This window comes from Crocodylus porosus, unplaced genomic scaffold (assembly GCF_001723895.1).
Source record: "Crocodylus porosus isolate Cpor-Errol unplaced genomic scaffold, CroPor_comp1, whole genome shotgun sequence".
In the NCBI taxonomy this organism is placed as follows: Eukaryota; Metazoa; Chordata; order Crocodylia; family Crocodylidae; genus Crocodylus; species Crocodylus porosus.
The window spans coordinates 88,435,250-88,452,967 of NW_017728886.1; the positions used below are offsets into that span (position 1 = coordinate 88,435,250).

Here is a 17,718-nt window from a genome sequence, read left to right on the forward strand (position 1 = left end):
GCATTTCAGTATGCGTTGTGCAAATGCACGTGTGTTTGTGCATGTGTTTTGGGTGTGCCTGTTTGCGCTTTGGTGTAGCAGTTTGTGTGGGGAGGGTGTGTGCGTGTTGGGAGATGCAAAGTGTAGGATTTCTGCCTTTACATCAATATTTTGCGACCAGGTCTCTGGCCTTGATGACCCAGGTGATCCTTTCCCATTCTGTATTCCAGTCCTTGGCTTCATTTGGTTCTAAAATAATAATAAAAGACCTTAAGTTGTCAGCTGGCATCCATCTATGGGCTTCAGTGGAACTACACAACTCTAAATCAGCTGCAGATCAGCTGTAGAGGACTCTACAGTTGGAAAAGCATTGTGCATAAATCAGTTCTCCGTGTCACAATTTATATGCAGCTAAACTTTACAGAGTAATATCTGCATCTTTTCAAAGTGGTGTATATTTTCATGTAATCATAGGGAAATGGTGAGCAAGAAGAAAGAACTCCAGCTGCAGGTATAAATCTTGTTTGTAATTCCGGAGTTCAATAGAATTGTTGACATTTTTGTGGGTATTAAAATCTGGGTTCATTTTATTTCAGGCAGTAGTAACCACTCAAAGTCAATGGGAGGAAATGCTTCTGACTAAAGGTGTAACAGGTATTATTATTTTTTTTCTATTAATCTTACACACTGAAATGCATGCATCTTTTTTATCAGTCTTTGTTTTTATGTGTGTGACTATCCCTGGACACATCCCCTACACGTGCAATGAATGTGCATGAATAAACCCCAGAGTTTATTGCTCCTGGGTGCACCTTTTAAATGTGCATCCAGGATCACAGCATGTTGAGCTGGGTCAAAGCAGCCCTGCCTAGCTGGTAGTGGGACCAGGTGGGGGCAGTCAGCCTGCCAGCCAGGGGTTGCTCCCCTGGCTCAGCGTGCTGCAGATGGGCTGGCTGGGACATAAGGGTTCTTTAGCATGGGGCTAGTCTTCAGGCAACTCTTGCACTGGAGCACCTTCATGCCCCAGCCAACCAGGGCAACATCAACTGGCAGGGGGTGCATGTTTCCCCCCTAAGAAATTGGTTCCCCCCTGACAGTCGACACTGATGCTGTCGGTAGGGCCGGTGCCATTGGTGGCTTCTGCGGGTGCCCCTTCAGATCCAGGAGGCACCAGTCACTCATGCAGGGAAGCATCTACGTGTGCACTGCTGCGAAGTAAAAAGCTCTGCAGTAGGACAGTACTTGTAAATACTGTGGAGTTAATTACTTCGGCCTAATAGGAATACACGTGTAGATGCACGACACTTACAATGCAGCTAATTAGTCTACTGCGCAGTAAACATCTGGTGTAGACATGCCCCCTTTCTGCCAAGATATTTCTTACTATAAATATGCCTTTGACATTGCCTGTGTTTTATCCATTAAAGCAGAGAATTCCAGAAACCTTCATAAAATATTCTGGGTCTATGAATATTCTGGATAGAGATGAAGGGTTTGATATTTGTACCCTTGACTTGGTAGCAAAACAGGTATGGGCTAAATTTGTCTCTCTGTGTTAGCTGTAACATGTGAGATGATTCTAGCAAATGAATCCATGTGAGATTAGGCATTGTCTAGGTGAGGGTGATCCTGTCATTGGAAGATCTGGTCAAAGACAGCAGCTGCCTCTGATGGGATCACAATATCGGGCATGTCTACGAATACTACTGGGAGGTGGCAGAAGCTTCTTGTCACTCAGGAGGGTTGTATTGATGTGTCAGTAGAAAGAAGAGTTCTTCACCCACCGAGCATATTTGCTGGGGAATCTTGTAGCCCAGGCATTAGATGCCATGACCTGCCCCTAACCAACACCCATCTCTGCCACTTGTACTGCCTTTTTTGGAGTTGTTACGGTCACCCAATCCAGACACATGCATATATAGAGAATTCTGTATTGTCTCTGCCTAAATATTCATTACAAAGTAGTGATGTTATTCTTTCTCGGCTCTCTGAGATTTAAGCATTCTTTTGTATTGTCCATGGAATCTAAGGAAAAAAAAAAACATTGACTTCATGCCTGGGAAGGGGTAGACTCAGCAAGTTAGTTCATTTTTTCTCTCACCTCAGGAGATTTGAATTAAACTGCAGGATGGGTTTTATGTACCCATTTATGCACAGGGTTACCTAACATAAGACAAAAGCAGTTATAAAGTGTATGCTCTCAAAGAGTGCATATACTGTATTTCGCATTTTCCCTGCTCCGTTCAATTTTCTACTGATTCCTCATGCATGCTAAGAGCAATATCAGTCAAATATATTGGGAATAGTCTTTGAAAAAGTAGATTACAGTGGGCAGAGAACAGGAGAGAGATTAAGAGGTAGCAGGTAAGATTGGGAGAGAGACCTTCAGGAAGGAGATAAACAACACACAAGGGAGAGGGTAGGCTATTGAAGGAGAAAACCAGAAAGATGCTATGGGAGGAGGCAGCAGTTACGGAGTCAGAAAAGGAAAGACAATCAAGAGGGAAATTAGAGAGAGGAGAAATGTAAGCATCTGGATTCCCCACCTCAAAATAAACTTTTATAAAGCGGGATTGGACTTGATGATCTGTTCAGGTCCCTTCTGACCCTAGAAACTTTGAAACCTAGAAACTATGAAACTAAGAGTATGTCTACACTGAAGACTATAGTTTAGTACAGAGGTATCTGATCCAGAGTTAAAACAGATAATGCAGGTACCAGAAACAATCCAGTCATGGCAGCCCAGATTTCTGTGTGGTCTAATTTACTTGGCAAACCAGGAGTTTTAAAGGCCCATACTGCTGTGGCTAGACTGCTTCTAGTACCTACACTAAGTAACATAAACCTGGTCAGGCATTTCTACTATGCAGTCTGTATTAAGGACCTGCTGCAACATAATCTAGATTAAAACCTATTCTATCTATTGAAATAAATGCTTCTCATAGAAAAAAAGATTTTGCTATGTAAGTTAATAACTTTTTAGGACTAGCCCTCTACTTGTACAAAATGGTTTATTTTGTATAGTTTCTGAAACAGGTATGTTTCATTCTGAATTTTTATGGTTTCAGTAATAGATGTATATCAAGCTTGGTGTGGACCTTGCAAGGCTGTGGTAAATTTATTCAGAAAACTAAAGACTGAGTATGGTGAAGACGAACTTTTGCAATTTGCGGTGGTAAGGATATAACATCTGTTTAGAACTTTAATATCAAATATGTCTTTTTATCTATCTAGTTATATGATGTCTCTCACAATAATATCTTTATACCAGTAGAGTGAATGATGTTCACTATGGTGAATTTGTCCTGCTGGTCTCTTCTACTGCATCTCTCCCTTAAAGACTTTGTACAGAGTGTGTAGTGAATATGGAAGGATCCATAATCCTTTTGAGAGGTATTGAGCATCAGCAATTTCCACCAAATACCATGAGAATTGAGAATATTCAGCACATCCAAACATCAGAATAATTTCATATTACTTTTTGTCATTCACCTTAAGAGGAGCAAAAAATAGAAAAATGAAAAATAAATAGATTTAAATAATTTTTAAAAGTTGTATAGCTACTTTAGATGATAATGATCTGGCCTTGAACTGGGAATTGGACTAGATGACCTCCTGATGTCCCTTCCAGTCTTATTTTTCTATTATTTGTTATGATTTTAGGCAGAGGCTGACAACATTGTGACTCTGCAACCTTTTAGAGACAAATGTGAACCTGTATTTCTCTTCTGTGTTGTAAGTATAGCATGCCCCAGTTCTCATGCTTGTACTGCCTATTTTTGAATTACTATTTCAGTAGATTGAAAATAAAAAGTTGTACAAATGTAAATAATGTCTTTACTCTGTCTTTTGAACCACCATTTTTCACAATCCAAATACACTTTTAATCAGGGAAAAGGTTATGTTTTCTGCCTTGCAAGGCCTATCAAGATTTGTACAATTGTACACAGTAGCCATTTTAATAATGAATCATACAGAAAAGAAAAGGTGCATTTTCACAGTACTTCTGTTAACAGGATAAGAAAATACTCAATTTGACTACAGTACACTATAACAGAATCTTGCTGACCTAAAATTTTGAGATTTAGTTGCTAGTAGCAAGGGGTTCAGAATTAGGGTTTTTAAATAGACTGAAACTACTCTGTACAATTACTGCCATATGTAATAAAAGTATCTTTTATATCATCAAAATCTGGTTAGTTTTACTATACTATTCTTACATGTGGTAAAGCAGTGAACAGAGGAATGAAGCAGAACAAGGAGGGTATTAAAGAAACCAGTGGGAATAGAGGACCCAGAACCCAAATGGGAAAATAAAGAAAAACAAGCAGTGGATGGGAAAACCTGGGAACAAGGATGAAAGGAAGTCAAAGCCAAAAATACCTAACTTTTTATTAGGCTTTGCTCAAGAAAATCAAGAAATGCCTTTAATTGGAACAAGGTCATATCTCAAAAGAGGAAGGAGCCAGAAGTTAAACGGAACAGTGTAAAATAGAGTGGAAAAGAAGGAGAGAGAAATGAGCAGAGGGAATAGAGAAAGTGAATTTACAGCTGATTATTATTTACATGATGGTCTCTACACAGTTCTGGTGCATGGTGTGGACATTAATTTATTCACGCTTCATAGCTATATGTAAGATATTGAAAAAAAGACTTCAATGTAAATTAGATTCCAACTCAGAATATACCTGAGTGCAGTCCTGTTCCCACTGACAATAGCTGATCGGTGGGCATTTATTTGACTTTCAACTTGCTGGGGCAGGAGGAGCTTAGAATCATGATTTCAGACTCCCTCTGCACTGGCAAGTAGGGAACAACTGAAGTCTGATTCCTGATCCCAAAACCATGTGTCCTGTGGCATGGCAGGAGGCATGGTTGTTGGGCTCAGATCCAAGCCATGCCTTTAAATGAATGTCTGTCTAAACAGTCTTAGTTTTAAAACATAGTATTATGGTAATTGTTGGTAAAAAAAAAAAAAAATTGAGAAATAAATTTAAATGTGCTAAACTAAATGACTAAATCTTAACTAATAGTGATATTTTATTCTTTATTTTTTTACAGGATGGCAAAATTATAGCAATAGTGAGAGGTGCAAATGCCCCACTTCTCAGTAAGAAAGTAATAGAGCTAGTGGAAGAAGAGAGAAAAATCGTAGCAGGGGAAATAGAACGTCCTGAGGTATTCATAAAATGGCTGTTTTCTTATAAAGTTTGAATATAATTGAGTACTTGTATTGCATTTGCTGGGGCTGTTCTGTACCTGGAGGGGTATTCTTTATTTGTTCTTTTATTCGCAATTTGTTTTTACTTTTATAAATACCACAGTCTTTATAAGATGGCATGTATCCAAATTTTTAGAAAATTCCATTTTATTTGATTTTGACTTGTGGAAGTTTTACAGGCTGTTCTGTTCATACACATGAAAGAGGGGTTCATTAACACAGATATCATGAAAACTCCTCTTATTTATTTTTATATCCTTTAGCACTGGACATTATTTTTAATTATATTTTTAACTCTTATTGAAATATATATTGAAAGGGAAAAAGTCTTACCTCACTCCTTCCATTTGAAACAGATGAAAAGTTCTGTTCCAATCCATAAAAGTGCAAAAGGCAGATAGTAACGGACAGTAGCCCAAATAAGAAAAATTAGGCCAAATCTAAATCTTAGCACTGCCATAATATAGGATTCTACCGTAGATATGTTCTGTTAGCATATAAAGAGAAATCTGCCGCTTTGACCAACATTATCAAAAATAGGAGCGTAAAGTTAGGTTCCTAAAAATTTGTTTAAGCATTTCAAGTGTGTCCTGATTTTCAAAAGTGCTAAGCCGCCTGAGGCTTAAACTTCATCTAACCTCAGTCTGTCATTTTTTTTAAATATCAAAATTGTGCAGTACTGTTGCAATACTGTGCGAGTAAGTTAGTTAAATCTTACAGGGGCCTTTGGATAATTAAGAGTAGATTTGTAAGTTTCAGCTGAATTATAGGTTCCTCAAAACCCAAACATGGAAAAAAAAATTGAACTTAGGTAATTTGGGTATTGTACATTGCATCTCAGTGGGAAATGTAAATATGCCCTGTTAGAGTTGTAGGGAGGTTATCAGGGCAGGGCAGCAGAGAAGGAAAGGAAGAGTTGCTTGGTCAAGATCATGTAACAGATCACTAGCTTAGCAAGGAATGGAACCCAAGGGTGTGTCGAGATGAGTGTGTATTCGTGGTTTGCGGAGCTGCACGTGCAGACGTTGACGCTGGGAGATCCTGGTGTCAAAAAAACCTGTGGCATAAAAAAGTGGGGCAGTGCACATAGCAGCAGCTTGTACCACCTGAAACTGGACCCTGGCTGGCTGGAGCTATGCTTTGGTTGCTGGCCCGGCTTCATGCATCTGGATCACCTCCACTGTAGCAGTGGGAAGCCCCCAGGATCCCAGGTAAGGCTACTGGAGCCAGCCCAGGAGCTGGTTCCAGCCTCCTATACCCCACCGGGGCAACTTGCCACATGTCAGAGGACACATGCACAAGCATTCTCTGGGGACAAGTAGCAACAACACCCCAAGTCTCCGGGGTGTCAGTTTCTATTCATTTGTGCATGCTGCCTCTATACTAGTTGTATCATTTTATCATAACAACAACCTGAAAACTCTGGGTTTTTTAGGTAAAAGAACTGGTATTTTTAGAAGAGAAAAATTCAGATACATTTGCTGAAGAAAGCCAGCTTGACGGTAGGTATACTTCAGTTACTCTGTAATGGTTCATGGAAGGAAGAAAAATCAAGAAATACTTTATTTATTTGGCTGCAGGATTTTATGCTTCCTAGTGACTTCCCTCTGATTCACATGGTAGCATGACAATTTTTACAGAAGGAGCTAATTAAGAAATGTAACTGACAACAGCAACATTAGTATAGCACTAATCACATTTTAGTGCCTATTAATGTTTTATAGTAGTTGAATTAACAGCTCATGGTGATATTAATGTCATTTGTTTCTCTAATGTTTCATAACTGAAGATTCAATTTGTAGAGCCCTTTGTTTTTTGATCATTTCCATTGTCCTCTAACTCAGTCTAGCAATATGACTCAACAGGAAGGAAGTACAGAAAAATTAGGGTAAAATAGTGACCAACAATAATATAGCATGTAAAAACAATACCTCTTAACTTACAAAGGCTAGACAATACAGATTTCCTTAGGGAAAGGTAAAATTGTCATACAGTATTCTCCCAAGAGTCATGAATGGAAGGCCAAACTCTGTTCTTGGTATATTCAAAGTATGAAAAGTGACCAAATATGTTCTAATATGTGCTGTCTACCTGAAGTGTCACAGAGAACATCCAGCTCTTCACACAGTGTGAAGCCAGAATGAGTGACTCCTCATATAGGAGCTGGTTCTGGCTAGTAGAACTAGTGACACACTGGAGAAGCTTAGAGAGAAATTTTAAACTGCAGGATTCTTGAATTCACAAGTCTGAAAAAACAAAATCACATTATGTAGGTATCTACATAATGCTGCTGAAGCAGCTGTAGGTCCACAGTGGGAGGTCATCAATATTAACAGAGTAAACAGATCTAGAGGGAAGACAACTTAAAGGCCAATACCAGCAAAACATTATTTCCATGCTGTACTCTAGCTCTGTGTACCTCTTCTTCATTGAAACAACTGTTCTTGGCATGCAGTCTCAAAATTAATACAACTGTCTCTTTTGAGTTGCCTCTTTTAGGACAATATTGTCTTTTGCAGTTTCTTTTACGTTATTGATTCTTTCTCCAGCCTCTCCGCCTTGCATGGTAAAACTTTGTCATTCTCCAAAAAAGTAAGGATCCAAAAAAGGAAAAATAGATGCTCTTATGTCAAAGATTTTTGTCTCTAGGTCCATACTAATCTGCTTTTTTTCATGCTTTTTCAGACCCCTTTATATTACAAGTAACAGGATAGAGCCATAAGTGATTAGAACCAAAACCCCTTTATAATTTTGTTTTGAATATTGGCAGTATTCAAGTCAATATTGAATACAAGCAGGTATAAGTGCTATCCCAGCAATTATTTCTTATGCATGATTTCAGGCCCTCTGGTGCTAACACATGCTCCCAGTGATGCTGACCTGCATCCCAAGAGTGCTATTTGAAAGTAGATTATGATAAACAAGAGTTACTTCTGTTCTAGAATAATACAGTCCTCCTTACATAGCATAATACAGTATCATGCAGAGATACTTCAGCTAGCTCCAGATGAGGTAATCTCAGGCAATAGTAGTAATAAAGCTGTGTAAGAGAGTGTTGGCCAGGGTAATTGTTGAGGGCTGTGCAAAGCTTCAGTCACTGATTCAATTTGGTGGAGATTCGGCCCGATACGGCGGCTGAATCTTCAAATCTGAATAGAATCAGGAGACCCTTTAATCTCTCCGAATCGAATCAAAACACTCTGAATCGATTCAGAGAGATGCGATAAGTTGGACATAGACACAGCTTTAAATGTTTTTTCTACATACCTTAAAGTACCACACGGCTCACAAACGCTGAGGTGTTGGGGTGGATGGAGTAGGAGGGTGGGGAGGTCCCCAGTGCGCTCGGCAGTGGACCCAGAAGTGGAGCAGAAGCACTTCTGGGTCCATTTCTAAGTCTGCCGTGGAGAGTGTGGAACGCCTGCCCCCCAGCTCAGCAACTGGTGCCTCCTGGGTCTGGAGTGGGGCACCCAGGGTGCCCCCTCAACCAGTTGCGGAGCCAGGGAGTACGGGGGGGTGTCCCCCTTGTGCTTGGCAGTGGACCCAGAAGCCGCCCCAAGGACATGGAGGGGCCTCGCCCCGTGCTCCTGTGGGACGCTCCATCCACCCCACCACTTCAGCATTCACAAGCCACACCTGGTACCTCAAGGTATGTAGAAAAAACATTTAAAGCTGTGTCTATGGCCGAATCACCAAGTCTCCAAATCAGCATCAAATCTTCAGATTTGGATTTGGCCGAATCAAATCAGGACAGTGATCTGAATCAACTAAGTAATTATCCTAGTAGATTTGTTCAGAGCTAGCATGGGTATGGAGCCATGTAGACCAGGGGTTTGCAGCCTTTTTATGCTGTGGACTGGGAAACTCACTGAAAGAATTTTGCTGCAAATTATCTAATTTACATATTGACTTTACATATTTAAATTTGCACATATATATTTTTATGAGGGGTTGCGAGAGCAGCTGGGTCTGCCTGGAAAGACAGTTGTGGGGGAAGGGGCGTGCAGTGGTAGACCGAGGCCTCGGTGGTAGGGGAGGGAGTGAAGCTGGGGCAGGTGCAAGGACTGCCCTACTGGGGTAGAGTACCAGACTGAGCTGCATGGGGGGCGGTTCCCCAAAATTCCCAGGCTCCTTGCAGTGGTTCTTCCCCCCTCAGCAGCTACAGCCTTGGCTTTCACCCCAACCGGGGCAGCTGTGTCCCCCAGGCAGTCCTGGCACTGACTCCGTCCTCCGTAGCACTGTTCAAAGCAGCTCTCAGGCTGCCCTGAGCAATCTTGCAGGGACTTGCTGCTAGGCCCCTGCACAGTGTGCGAAGGTGGCGCTGCCAAGTTGTTTGCTCCGGCCCCAGCCTGCTTCGTGCCTTCCCCCGCCCCCCCCCCACTGCCCCCATGCCCTTCTGGGGTGTGTACAGCTACAGGAGCTGCCCACGCCTCCCAGACAAGTTGTGGCTGCATCCTGTGCTTGCCCTTGCCCCAGCAGCCCCACTCCCTCCCTCACTGAGGAGGTCTACAGGAGCGGGGCTAGTGCCACAACTCAGTAGACAACCCTTCATGGCCCGGTACCAGGCTGTGGCCCAGTGGTTGGGAACCCCTGATGTAGACATGGCCAAGTATATTGGTATATTATTGTGAGATATTTTGAAATAGCTGTTCTGAGCAGTTGGGAAAAGGTATTCAATCTCACTGTTTTATAATATATGTTTAAACTGATACTTCAGGACTTCATATTACAGAGAGTATAATCCCAAAACACTGATTTATTCATTAAATTGAAGAAGTTGGAGAAATCCAGTTGTATATACAGAAAGTAATTTAGCTTTTGTAGGTAGGTTGGCCAATACATTAATAAATATACATACAAAGTTTACTTTTTCCTTTAGAAGGAGCCACATACACTGTTGCAATTATAAAGCCTGATGCTGTTACTGATGGAAGAGTGGAAGAAGTTAAACAAAAGGTAAACAAAACAAAATATGATGCTTGTTTCATTTAAGTTCCAAAATAGTGTGATGGGAGACTACATGAATACTAATTGAGCAGTCTATCCTATTAACATACAAATGCTGTAAAAGTGTATGAGTGTCTACAGGTAGTTGAGTAATATTTTCTTATTTGTTAGGAATGATTGTGTATCTGCCACCACCAGTCTTGGGCTAGTAGAATTAGTACAAATTGCATTATTTACCAGTAGACTTTTAATAAATGTACATATTGAATAACATTACATTTTATAAGACATTCACTTACGTTAGCAAGAGCCGTACACTGGAACCTAGTCAAGTGCTGGGTTTAATGAAGAAGATACATTTGTGATGTTTCATCTTGCTTCCAAAACTAGTCACTTTTTAGATTTATGGTAAGGATTTATAGCAAAGTAATAGTACTAATTTTTAATATGTTTTCCTCCAGTTTTACCAAACCGGATGTCTGATCTGTAATTGCAGATTATAGAAGCAGGCTTTGGTATTGCAGCAGCAGAGGAGAAGATTCTAACTGAGGAGCAAATTAGAGAGTTCTACAGTCATAAGACGGAACAGGTAAAAAGGTTACACAAATACAGGCAGCTGTATTTATGGTAATGTCCGTATGGCTTGTAAAATGTTAATGAAATATGATTACTTCCGTTGGAAAAAGATTATTCATTACAGAGAGAGAAAATAAAGAGATCATCTCACCTCTCACTAGTTCTTCAAAACAACTCTTCCACCGTGCCTCTGGTTGATGGCATTCTAATTTAAATAACAGTACTGTCGTTGTTTATTATTTATATTGCCATAGTATGTAAGTTCCCTAGTCATGGACCAATACCTCATTGTGCTAGGTATTGTTCAAACACAGAACAAAATGCTAGTCTGTGCCCCAAATAGTTTACTGTTCACATATAAAAGCGGCATAAAGGGATACAAAAAATGGGGATGACAAAGAAACAGTGAAACAGTTAGCACTGTAAGAAGTAGTCTCGGTATGCTAGTAGTTTAACAAATATCTTGTGATTTATAGACATTATGGTGAACAAAAATCTGAACAAGCACTTGAAGAACAAGATGCCTTTGTGATATGTATGAGTAGCTCCTCCTGCTAAGGGTGAGGAGCAGCATAGGAGAAGTAACAAATATAATATGTTTGGAATTATAAACTGAGTGGAGTAAGGACTCTTTCATTACTTAATTAGAAATGACAGATGGGAGGGTTAGGTTACAAAGAGCCTTGGGAGAAAACTCAGGTAACTTAGGCATGATAGTACAGCGAAGGGGAACCAATAGTGGGATGCAGAGAGAGAGAGATGACGTCAAAGCAGTGGGCTAGAAAAACACTCTTCTCAGTAGCATTCTCAAATGGCATTTGTCAGGATCAGAGAAAAAATATGATTAATTGAGATATCAAATAATGAGATTCTGGTTAACATCTTTGCTGTGAGGATGGGCAGGCAAAGTCATACCTTAAAGGTGTCCTAAAGAAAAAATCTGTAAGAATTGCATGTGACCTGGAAGTAGGAACCTTGAGAGGTCTGAGTCAAAGATGACATCCAGGTGTGTCACCCTGACAGATGAGATGACACTATTGTCCACAGAGACCTGAAAAGAAGAGAGAAAAGAAAGCAAGTAGGTGTGGGGAGGAAGGATTTAGAGCTTTGATTTAGCCCTGTACAATTGATACCTTTTTCAGACATCTACAAAGAGAAGTCAGGGACAAAGGGCAAGATTCTAGTTTGAACAGGAGAAAGCAGGTCTGGAATGGGAAGTAGATCTGCAAGTTGTGTGCATGCTGATAGCAGGTGAATTTGTGTCTGAATGAGATGACTAAGCTGAAGATAAAGAGAAGAGAACTAAAAAAAGATTAAAAGACACAGCACTTTTTATGAACTGCAGTACTAGAGGTGCATTTTCCCTGACACAGATAGCCAATACTGAAACAGAAAACTAACACCAAAATAAATTCACAAGGGTCCAAGAATTGGGAAATCAGTTATTTCTTCTTCACTGTCTTTAACATATACTTCGACTGTTATGAGCAGAGTGGATTTCCCCTAGTAAAAGAGGGTCTCTGGACTGAGCAATTCCCACCCCGCTACAGCCAATGCCAGACCTGAAAAGGGAGAAGAAACAGAGATAACCTGCCTCAGGCAAAGAAGAACCAGCAAATGAGATGGCTGTATTGACATGATAAGAATGACGTAGCAAAAACTATCTTGAAAAATGATTGGGTAAAATGGCATTTACATTCTTTTAGATAATAGAAATCTGTGTTTTAAAGTCATGGTTCTAGGCTTTATTTACTACTCTGCAATCCTGTTTAATATTGTTAGGTTATGCAAGTGTAACCAAAGACAGAAGCTGAAGATAATAGAATTGCCTTGGTAGAACTAAATATAGAAACTGATCTGTAGAATCTGTGTAATCACAAAGAATAATGAGATACAAAGAACATGGCTGGACTGTCAAATGCACTATTATATTTGTAAGCCTGGTAGTTAGTTAAAACAGACTTTTCTTTTCCATCAAGATTTACTTTTGAAATCACTGAGTAAACATTGAATCAATGTTCAACAGCATCATTACAGACTCAGTAGGTATTGTATTGTACCATTCTGTTTACTTCTAATTCTTTTTATGTGTATACCATGCAAACCTCTGTATTCTAAATAATTTCTTTTGAGAGAAAATTATTTGTAGAATTGTAAACCTTTACTATACTTTCAAAAAATCAAACAGATACAGGGATGTCTAGAGATAAAATAAAATAATAGAAGCTACATTGAAAACCATCACAATTCAACTAAATATTTCTTGTATATTATCCAATCAGAAGTAAATGGAAAAAATATTGTTTGATCTGGAGTGGGAGTTGTTGGCAGGGAAAATATCCAGACTTGTTAAAGCAAAGAGAAAGCCTTTGAACAAAGATTGTCAATAGGGAAGTAAATAAGTAACTTAGAATCACAAAAATGGGTCCAACTTATGGATAGACATAGAGAGGTAACTTTTCCTAAAGAACTTCCATTGGGATAAAGACCATGAAGGAAGAAAAAAGAAGAGAAAAGGAATGCTTGAGAAAGTTCTGAATAACCCAAGAACACTTTGGTACTGTAGCCTATGCACAATATTTTTGAAGTTTTCTAAATGCGGGATGAAAAGGCAATATATGTTTTCCATTATGTCATGTACACTTGTCCATTTAACTGCACAAATCACATTTAGTCGCAACTGCTGTCCAAAATATTTTCTGTACTCAGTTAACGGGTTGGAAGAACACGTGGCACAAAAGTTTTGCCTTGTACCGTAATTTCCATTATGTCATGATCTTATGGTGGTGGCTATAATGGGACTAAAACAAGCTTACTCTGTTTCATGGGATTTTGTATGTAAATACCATTGTAAGATACAAGTGAGCTATTCAGTATAGTTTGATTTCTGATAGTGAAGCCAAAGTTCTATTTGTACTTCATAGCTAAGAAATTGTATTTTTTTAGCCTGATTTTGAGGATTTTGTTCAGTTCATGATGAGCGGACCATGCTATATTCTGATAGTTTCTCAAAAGCAAGCAGCTGATGATAGTGTTCCTAACTGGAAAGAGCTAAGTGAATCAGATGAGAATCCACTCGATGAGTCTGAGTCCCAAAAGCTAAGCAGGTAACTGAAAAAAATCAGATCACACTGTTGTTTCATTCTGTTATGTGATTACTAAATGATGACTCTTATAGAGAGTCACATTGTGACATTCCTTTATATGCATAGGTTTTCATCTGTATTGGATAATAAAAGTCTTCCTACATGTTACATAGGAGTCCACCACAGCTGCAGTCCCAGCACTTTTAGGGGTACAGGAATTCTCCCCTCAGCACTTTCTGAGAGAAGAGAATAACTAGGGCACCCCCTGAACTAATCTGCAGAGTAGGCTGCTGTACTGGGGGAGCACAGATACACCTAAGAGGTGTGGTAGCCTGTACAATCCTATACATTCCAGGACACAAAGACAATTCATTTTAATTAATGTGTGTTTCACCTTTGGCCCAGTCATTGTAGTCTGCTAAACAATACAATAAAGTCTTGATAATCTGAAAACTGAAGCTCTTTAAGCATCTGAAAATCAGCTTACAAATCTAATATTTGTTCTGCACAAGGAAGAATTCAGAGAATTGTGAAGTGCGTAAAGTGTCACTCAGCTAGAATGCCTTGCCAAAAATCATGGAGATTTGAATGAAGAGACAAATTTAGGCAAAGAAACTTATTGAACACAGTATTAATTTAAATATTATTTAAAAAAACACCAGTTGTTATCATTTGTCTTTTCATTTACAAATGTAGTACCCTTCCCTGGATTCATTTCTTGTACCCCAATACTATATTTGTTTTAAGAGTTACATAGTAAAGACATAGATAGCGGGATAATTATCAGCTATAAACATGTGACATTTAAAATGAATTCCTTTTACAAAGAATTCTATAGTGATGTGATTTCAGAGCTTATGCTTTTACTAACCATAAAATTGTCAGTATCAATTTTTGTTCGCTGACACACATAAAGGGATCTTTAAAGGCAGACAAATGAAAGCTTTACTAAACTATAAAAAGTTGAACACTAGTTGAAAAGCTATATTTTCAACAGGTCAATTAGAGACACATTTATATAAAAAATGTTGATATAGTGATTTAGACTTATTATTTTTCTCTTAGGTTGGGAGAATTCTTGGAAACTGAAAATATGTTAAATGTATGTGATGTCCAAGACAGTATGGAAGAGGCTAGTAGGCAACTTGCCTTCTTTTTCCCAACTTTTGGTAAAAAGAAGACGGGTCAAAATGCTGAAAGAACATTGGCTTTAATTAGACCTTCTGTCTTAAAGGAATGCAAAAGTAAGTGATGATAAATACATTTTCCATTTGCAGTAATAAAGCCATTTGATTTTGACTTAAAAAAAGCCTGATATCTTTTAATCAGATGGTTTTGTATTATTTTCTAGGTTCAGTATTTACAGTGCTGCTTATAAGAAAAATATAATGTGTTCATTCCATTCTACCTTTACAGGCTTTTCTGTGAATACTATTTTATTTCTTAGACTATTTCTTCAAAAATTGCCTTGGGAATATAATTCTGATTATGCACCTTCTAGAAAATCAGTAAGAGGTTTATTGCATTTAAAATCTATTTAAGTAAGTTTTATTTTCTCCTAGAACAATTTAGCTGGTATCTCTAACCTTCAGTGATTGAGCACTCAGTGTTCCAGGTCCAAGGCAACTTTTTTGGCAAGTCTGAATAATATCTGACACACAGATTTTCAGGACTGCTGCTTGAAAATCCTTTTTGGCATTTTCATGGTATTATTCTCTTGATCTAAAATCTAGTCCTGATTATATATTGTTTAAGAATAGTTCTGCACATTTCCAGGACCTGATTCTACCACCTTTATTCATATGAACAGTGCTTATTTTGACCCTCCCCACTTGTCTCCCCTGCAGCCTGCTCCCCCCCCACCTGTATCCCCTCCATTTCTGCCCTCACAGCTTCTGCCTAAGCCACAGCTTTTGCTCACTCGCAGTCTGTGCCCTCCCACCTGCCCCCTGCAGCCTCTGTCCTCCATGCAGCTTCTGCCTACCCTGCCCCCTGCAGCCTCTGCCTGCCCCCACTCCCCTTTGCAGCCTCTAACCAGCCCCTCCATCCCCCCACTGCACAGGGTAGCTGCAGCACCAGCTGTAGTTCCACAGATCTGTAGTCAGAACCCACCTTTTCCTACTTCTTTTCTGATTATCTTATTGAAGTGAGAACCAGTGTAAGGTCAGTATAAACTGTCTTATATGTACCCAGTCTCCAAGGCCAGTTCTATAACTTTAGCAATATTATTGCCTCCAGCAAACTCATTGAAGCTGCCCAAGTAAATAATAATTTTACTTGATACAGTAATAATAAATGACAAATATAGCTTATTTATAGACATATTAGACATTTCTGGCTGAGTCGAAGTTAGCTTCTCGCCTTTGGCTAAAAAAAAGCGTGGCCTCTTGTTTCTCTGATAAGGATAACTTGGATACTGTAGCAGTAATTCTGTTTCTGGACACAGTTAGCAAGCACACTTAAAGTTACAGTGTGCCAAACCGCACTGGCAGTAAGAAAAGCAGTTTCAGGTTCCATGAAAAATAACAATAACATTAAAATGAAAAGCTGCTATAATTAAGAACTCCCATGTTTTTCATGTTATCCTTTGCAACATATAAATAAAGTTAAGGTTAATATTTCTCCACTAGGGTATAACAAATTAGGTACCAAAATCATGATCTAGAAATCCTCAGGATGGTCTCCCTTGTGTCTGCCAGCCTTTCTTCTTAAGACAGTTTGCATATGGGAAGTTTTTTAAGCAAGGCTGATTACCAAATTATCTACACATAAGCAATCTAGCTTTCCTAGATGTTATAGGTGGTGGTATTATCAGACCCTCATTTAAAGGCTGATTTAAAGAAGGCTAAATCTATACACTTCAGAGATTTCTGGCATTGCTTCTTTTTAGAAGGGTTACCTATAATAAGCATGCCTCGTGTCTTTGGGTGTTCAAGCAACAGTTATTAGGATCATAAAAATGTTGCTACAAATTATAGTTCTTGATATTCCACTGTTAAGCTAATTATTTTGAAGGGGAAAAGTGTTACCAATGTGACTGGAAAAGCCCTGTTAGATTTTTTTCCCCACATGTATGAAAATGAAAAAAAAAATCTCAAGACAGAAATACTTCCTTTTTTAAAACAGGTACTGTTCTGCAAAAGATTAAGGATGATGGCTTTACAATAGTACTGCAGAGAGAAATCATTTTAACAGAAGAACAAGCACGAGAGTTTTACAAAGAGCATGAAAACAAAGATTATTTCCCAGCACTTCTAGAACAAATGACCAGGTATTCTTTGAAAACCAACAAATTTGAACATTCACAGGTACATTAGATAAAGAGAAAGATTATGCAGATTGATTAGATCGATACCCTACATATCTAAATGAAGTGTAAGGAAGCCATTGTCAGAACTCCCATTGACTTCAGAGAGGCTGTCATGTCATGTCAGTAAATCTACAGCTTACCTTACATTAAATATTCAGTATTCTTTTCCATTTAAATTACCTTCACTCACTGACGAGAAAAATGTAATGTTTCACTAGCACTTCACCTGTTCAAGTGACAATTGGATTCAGAATCTCTGATATCAAAGTCCTTTTTCCCTCACAAATTTGAATCCTTTCATCAGTCATAATTTAGGGTTTTTAAGACTGTTTATAACATTAATCTTCTTACTTCACAGTGGTCCAACTCTTGCTCTTGCATTAGTACGAGAAAATGCTGTACAACGCTGGAGAGATCTGCTTGGCCCAAAGACTCTTGAAGAAGCTAAGGAGAAGTGTCCAACCAGGTAATATTTGTAATAGCTATGCATTATTCATAATATACAAAACATGCATGTAAAATTCATCTAAATGAATAATACATAGTAAATAGTGTAACTATAGTGCCATCATTTGGGAAGTCAGATCTTTCTACAAATT

At 38.8% G+C, this 17,718-nt stretch overlaps 1 protein-coding gene across 1 annotated transcript in view; it reads left to right on the top strand.

Annotated features, from left to right (window-relative positions):
• The first annotated feature begins 286 nt into the window (after positions 1 to 286).
• Positions 287 to 17,718, top strand: part of NME8 (NME/NM23 family member 8) — a 23,804-nt gene continuing 6,372 nt past the window's right edge. The window contains exons 1-12 of the mRNA XM_019538800.1: positions 287 to 490; positions 576 to 633; positions 3,048 to 3,154; positions 3,643 to 3,714; positions 5,041 to 5,157; positions 6,636 to 6,702; positions 10,080 to 10,156; positions 10,644 to 10,736; positions 13,670 to 13,830; positions 14,875 to 15,053; positions 16,936 to 17,080; positions 17,478 to 17,585. Coding sequence (XP_019394345.1) covers positions 458 to 490; positions 576 to 633; positions 3,048 to 3,154; positions 3,643 to 3,714; positions 5,041 to 5,157; positions 6,636 to 6,702; positions 10,080 to 10,156; positions 10,644 to 10,736; positions 13,670 to 13,830; positions 14,875 to 15,053; positions 16,936 to 17,080; positions 17,478 to 17,585 — 1,217 coding nt within the window. The 5' untranslated portion in view covers positions 287 to 457. The remainder of the gene's footprint in view (positions 491 to 575; positions 634 to 3,047; positions 3,155 to 3,642; positions 3,715 to 5,040; positions 5,158 to 6,635; positions 6,703 to 10,079; positions 10,157 to 10,643; positions 10,737 to 13,669; positions 13,831 to 14,874; positions 15,054 to 16,935; positions 17,081 to 17,477; positions 17,586 to 17,718) is intronic.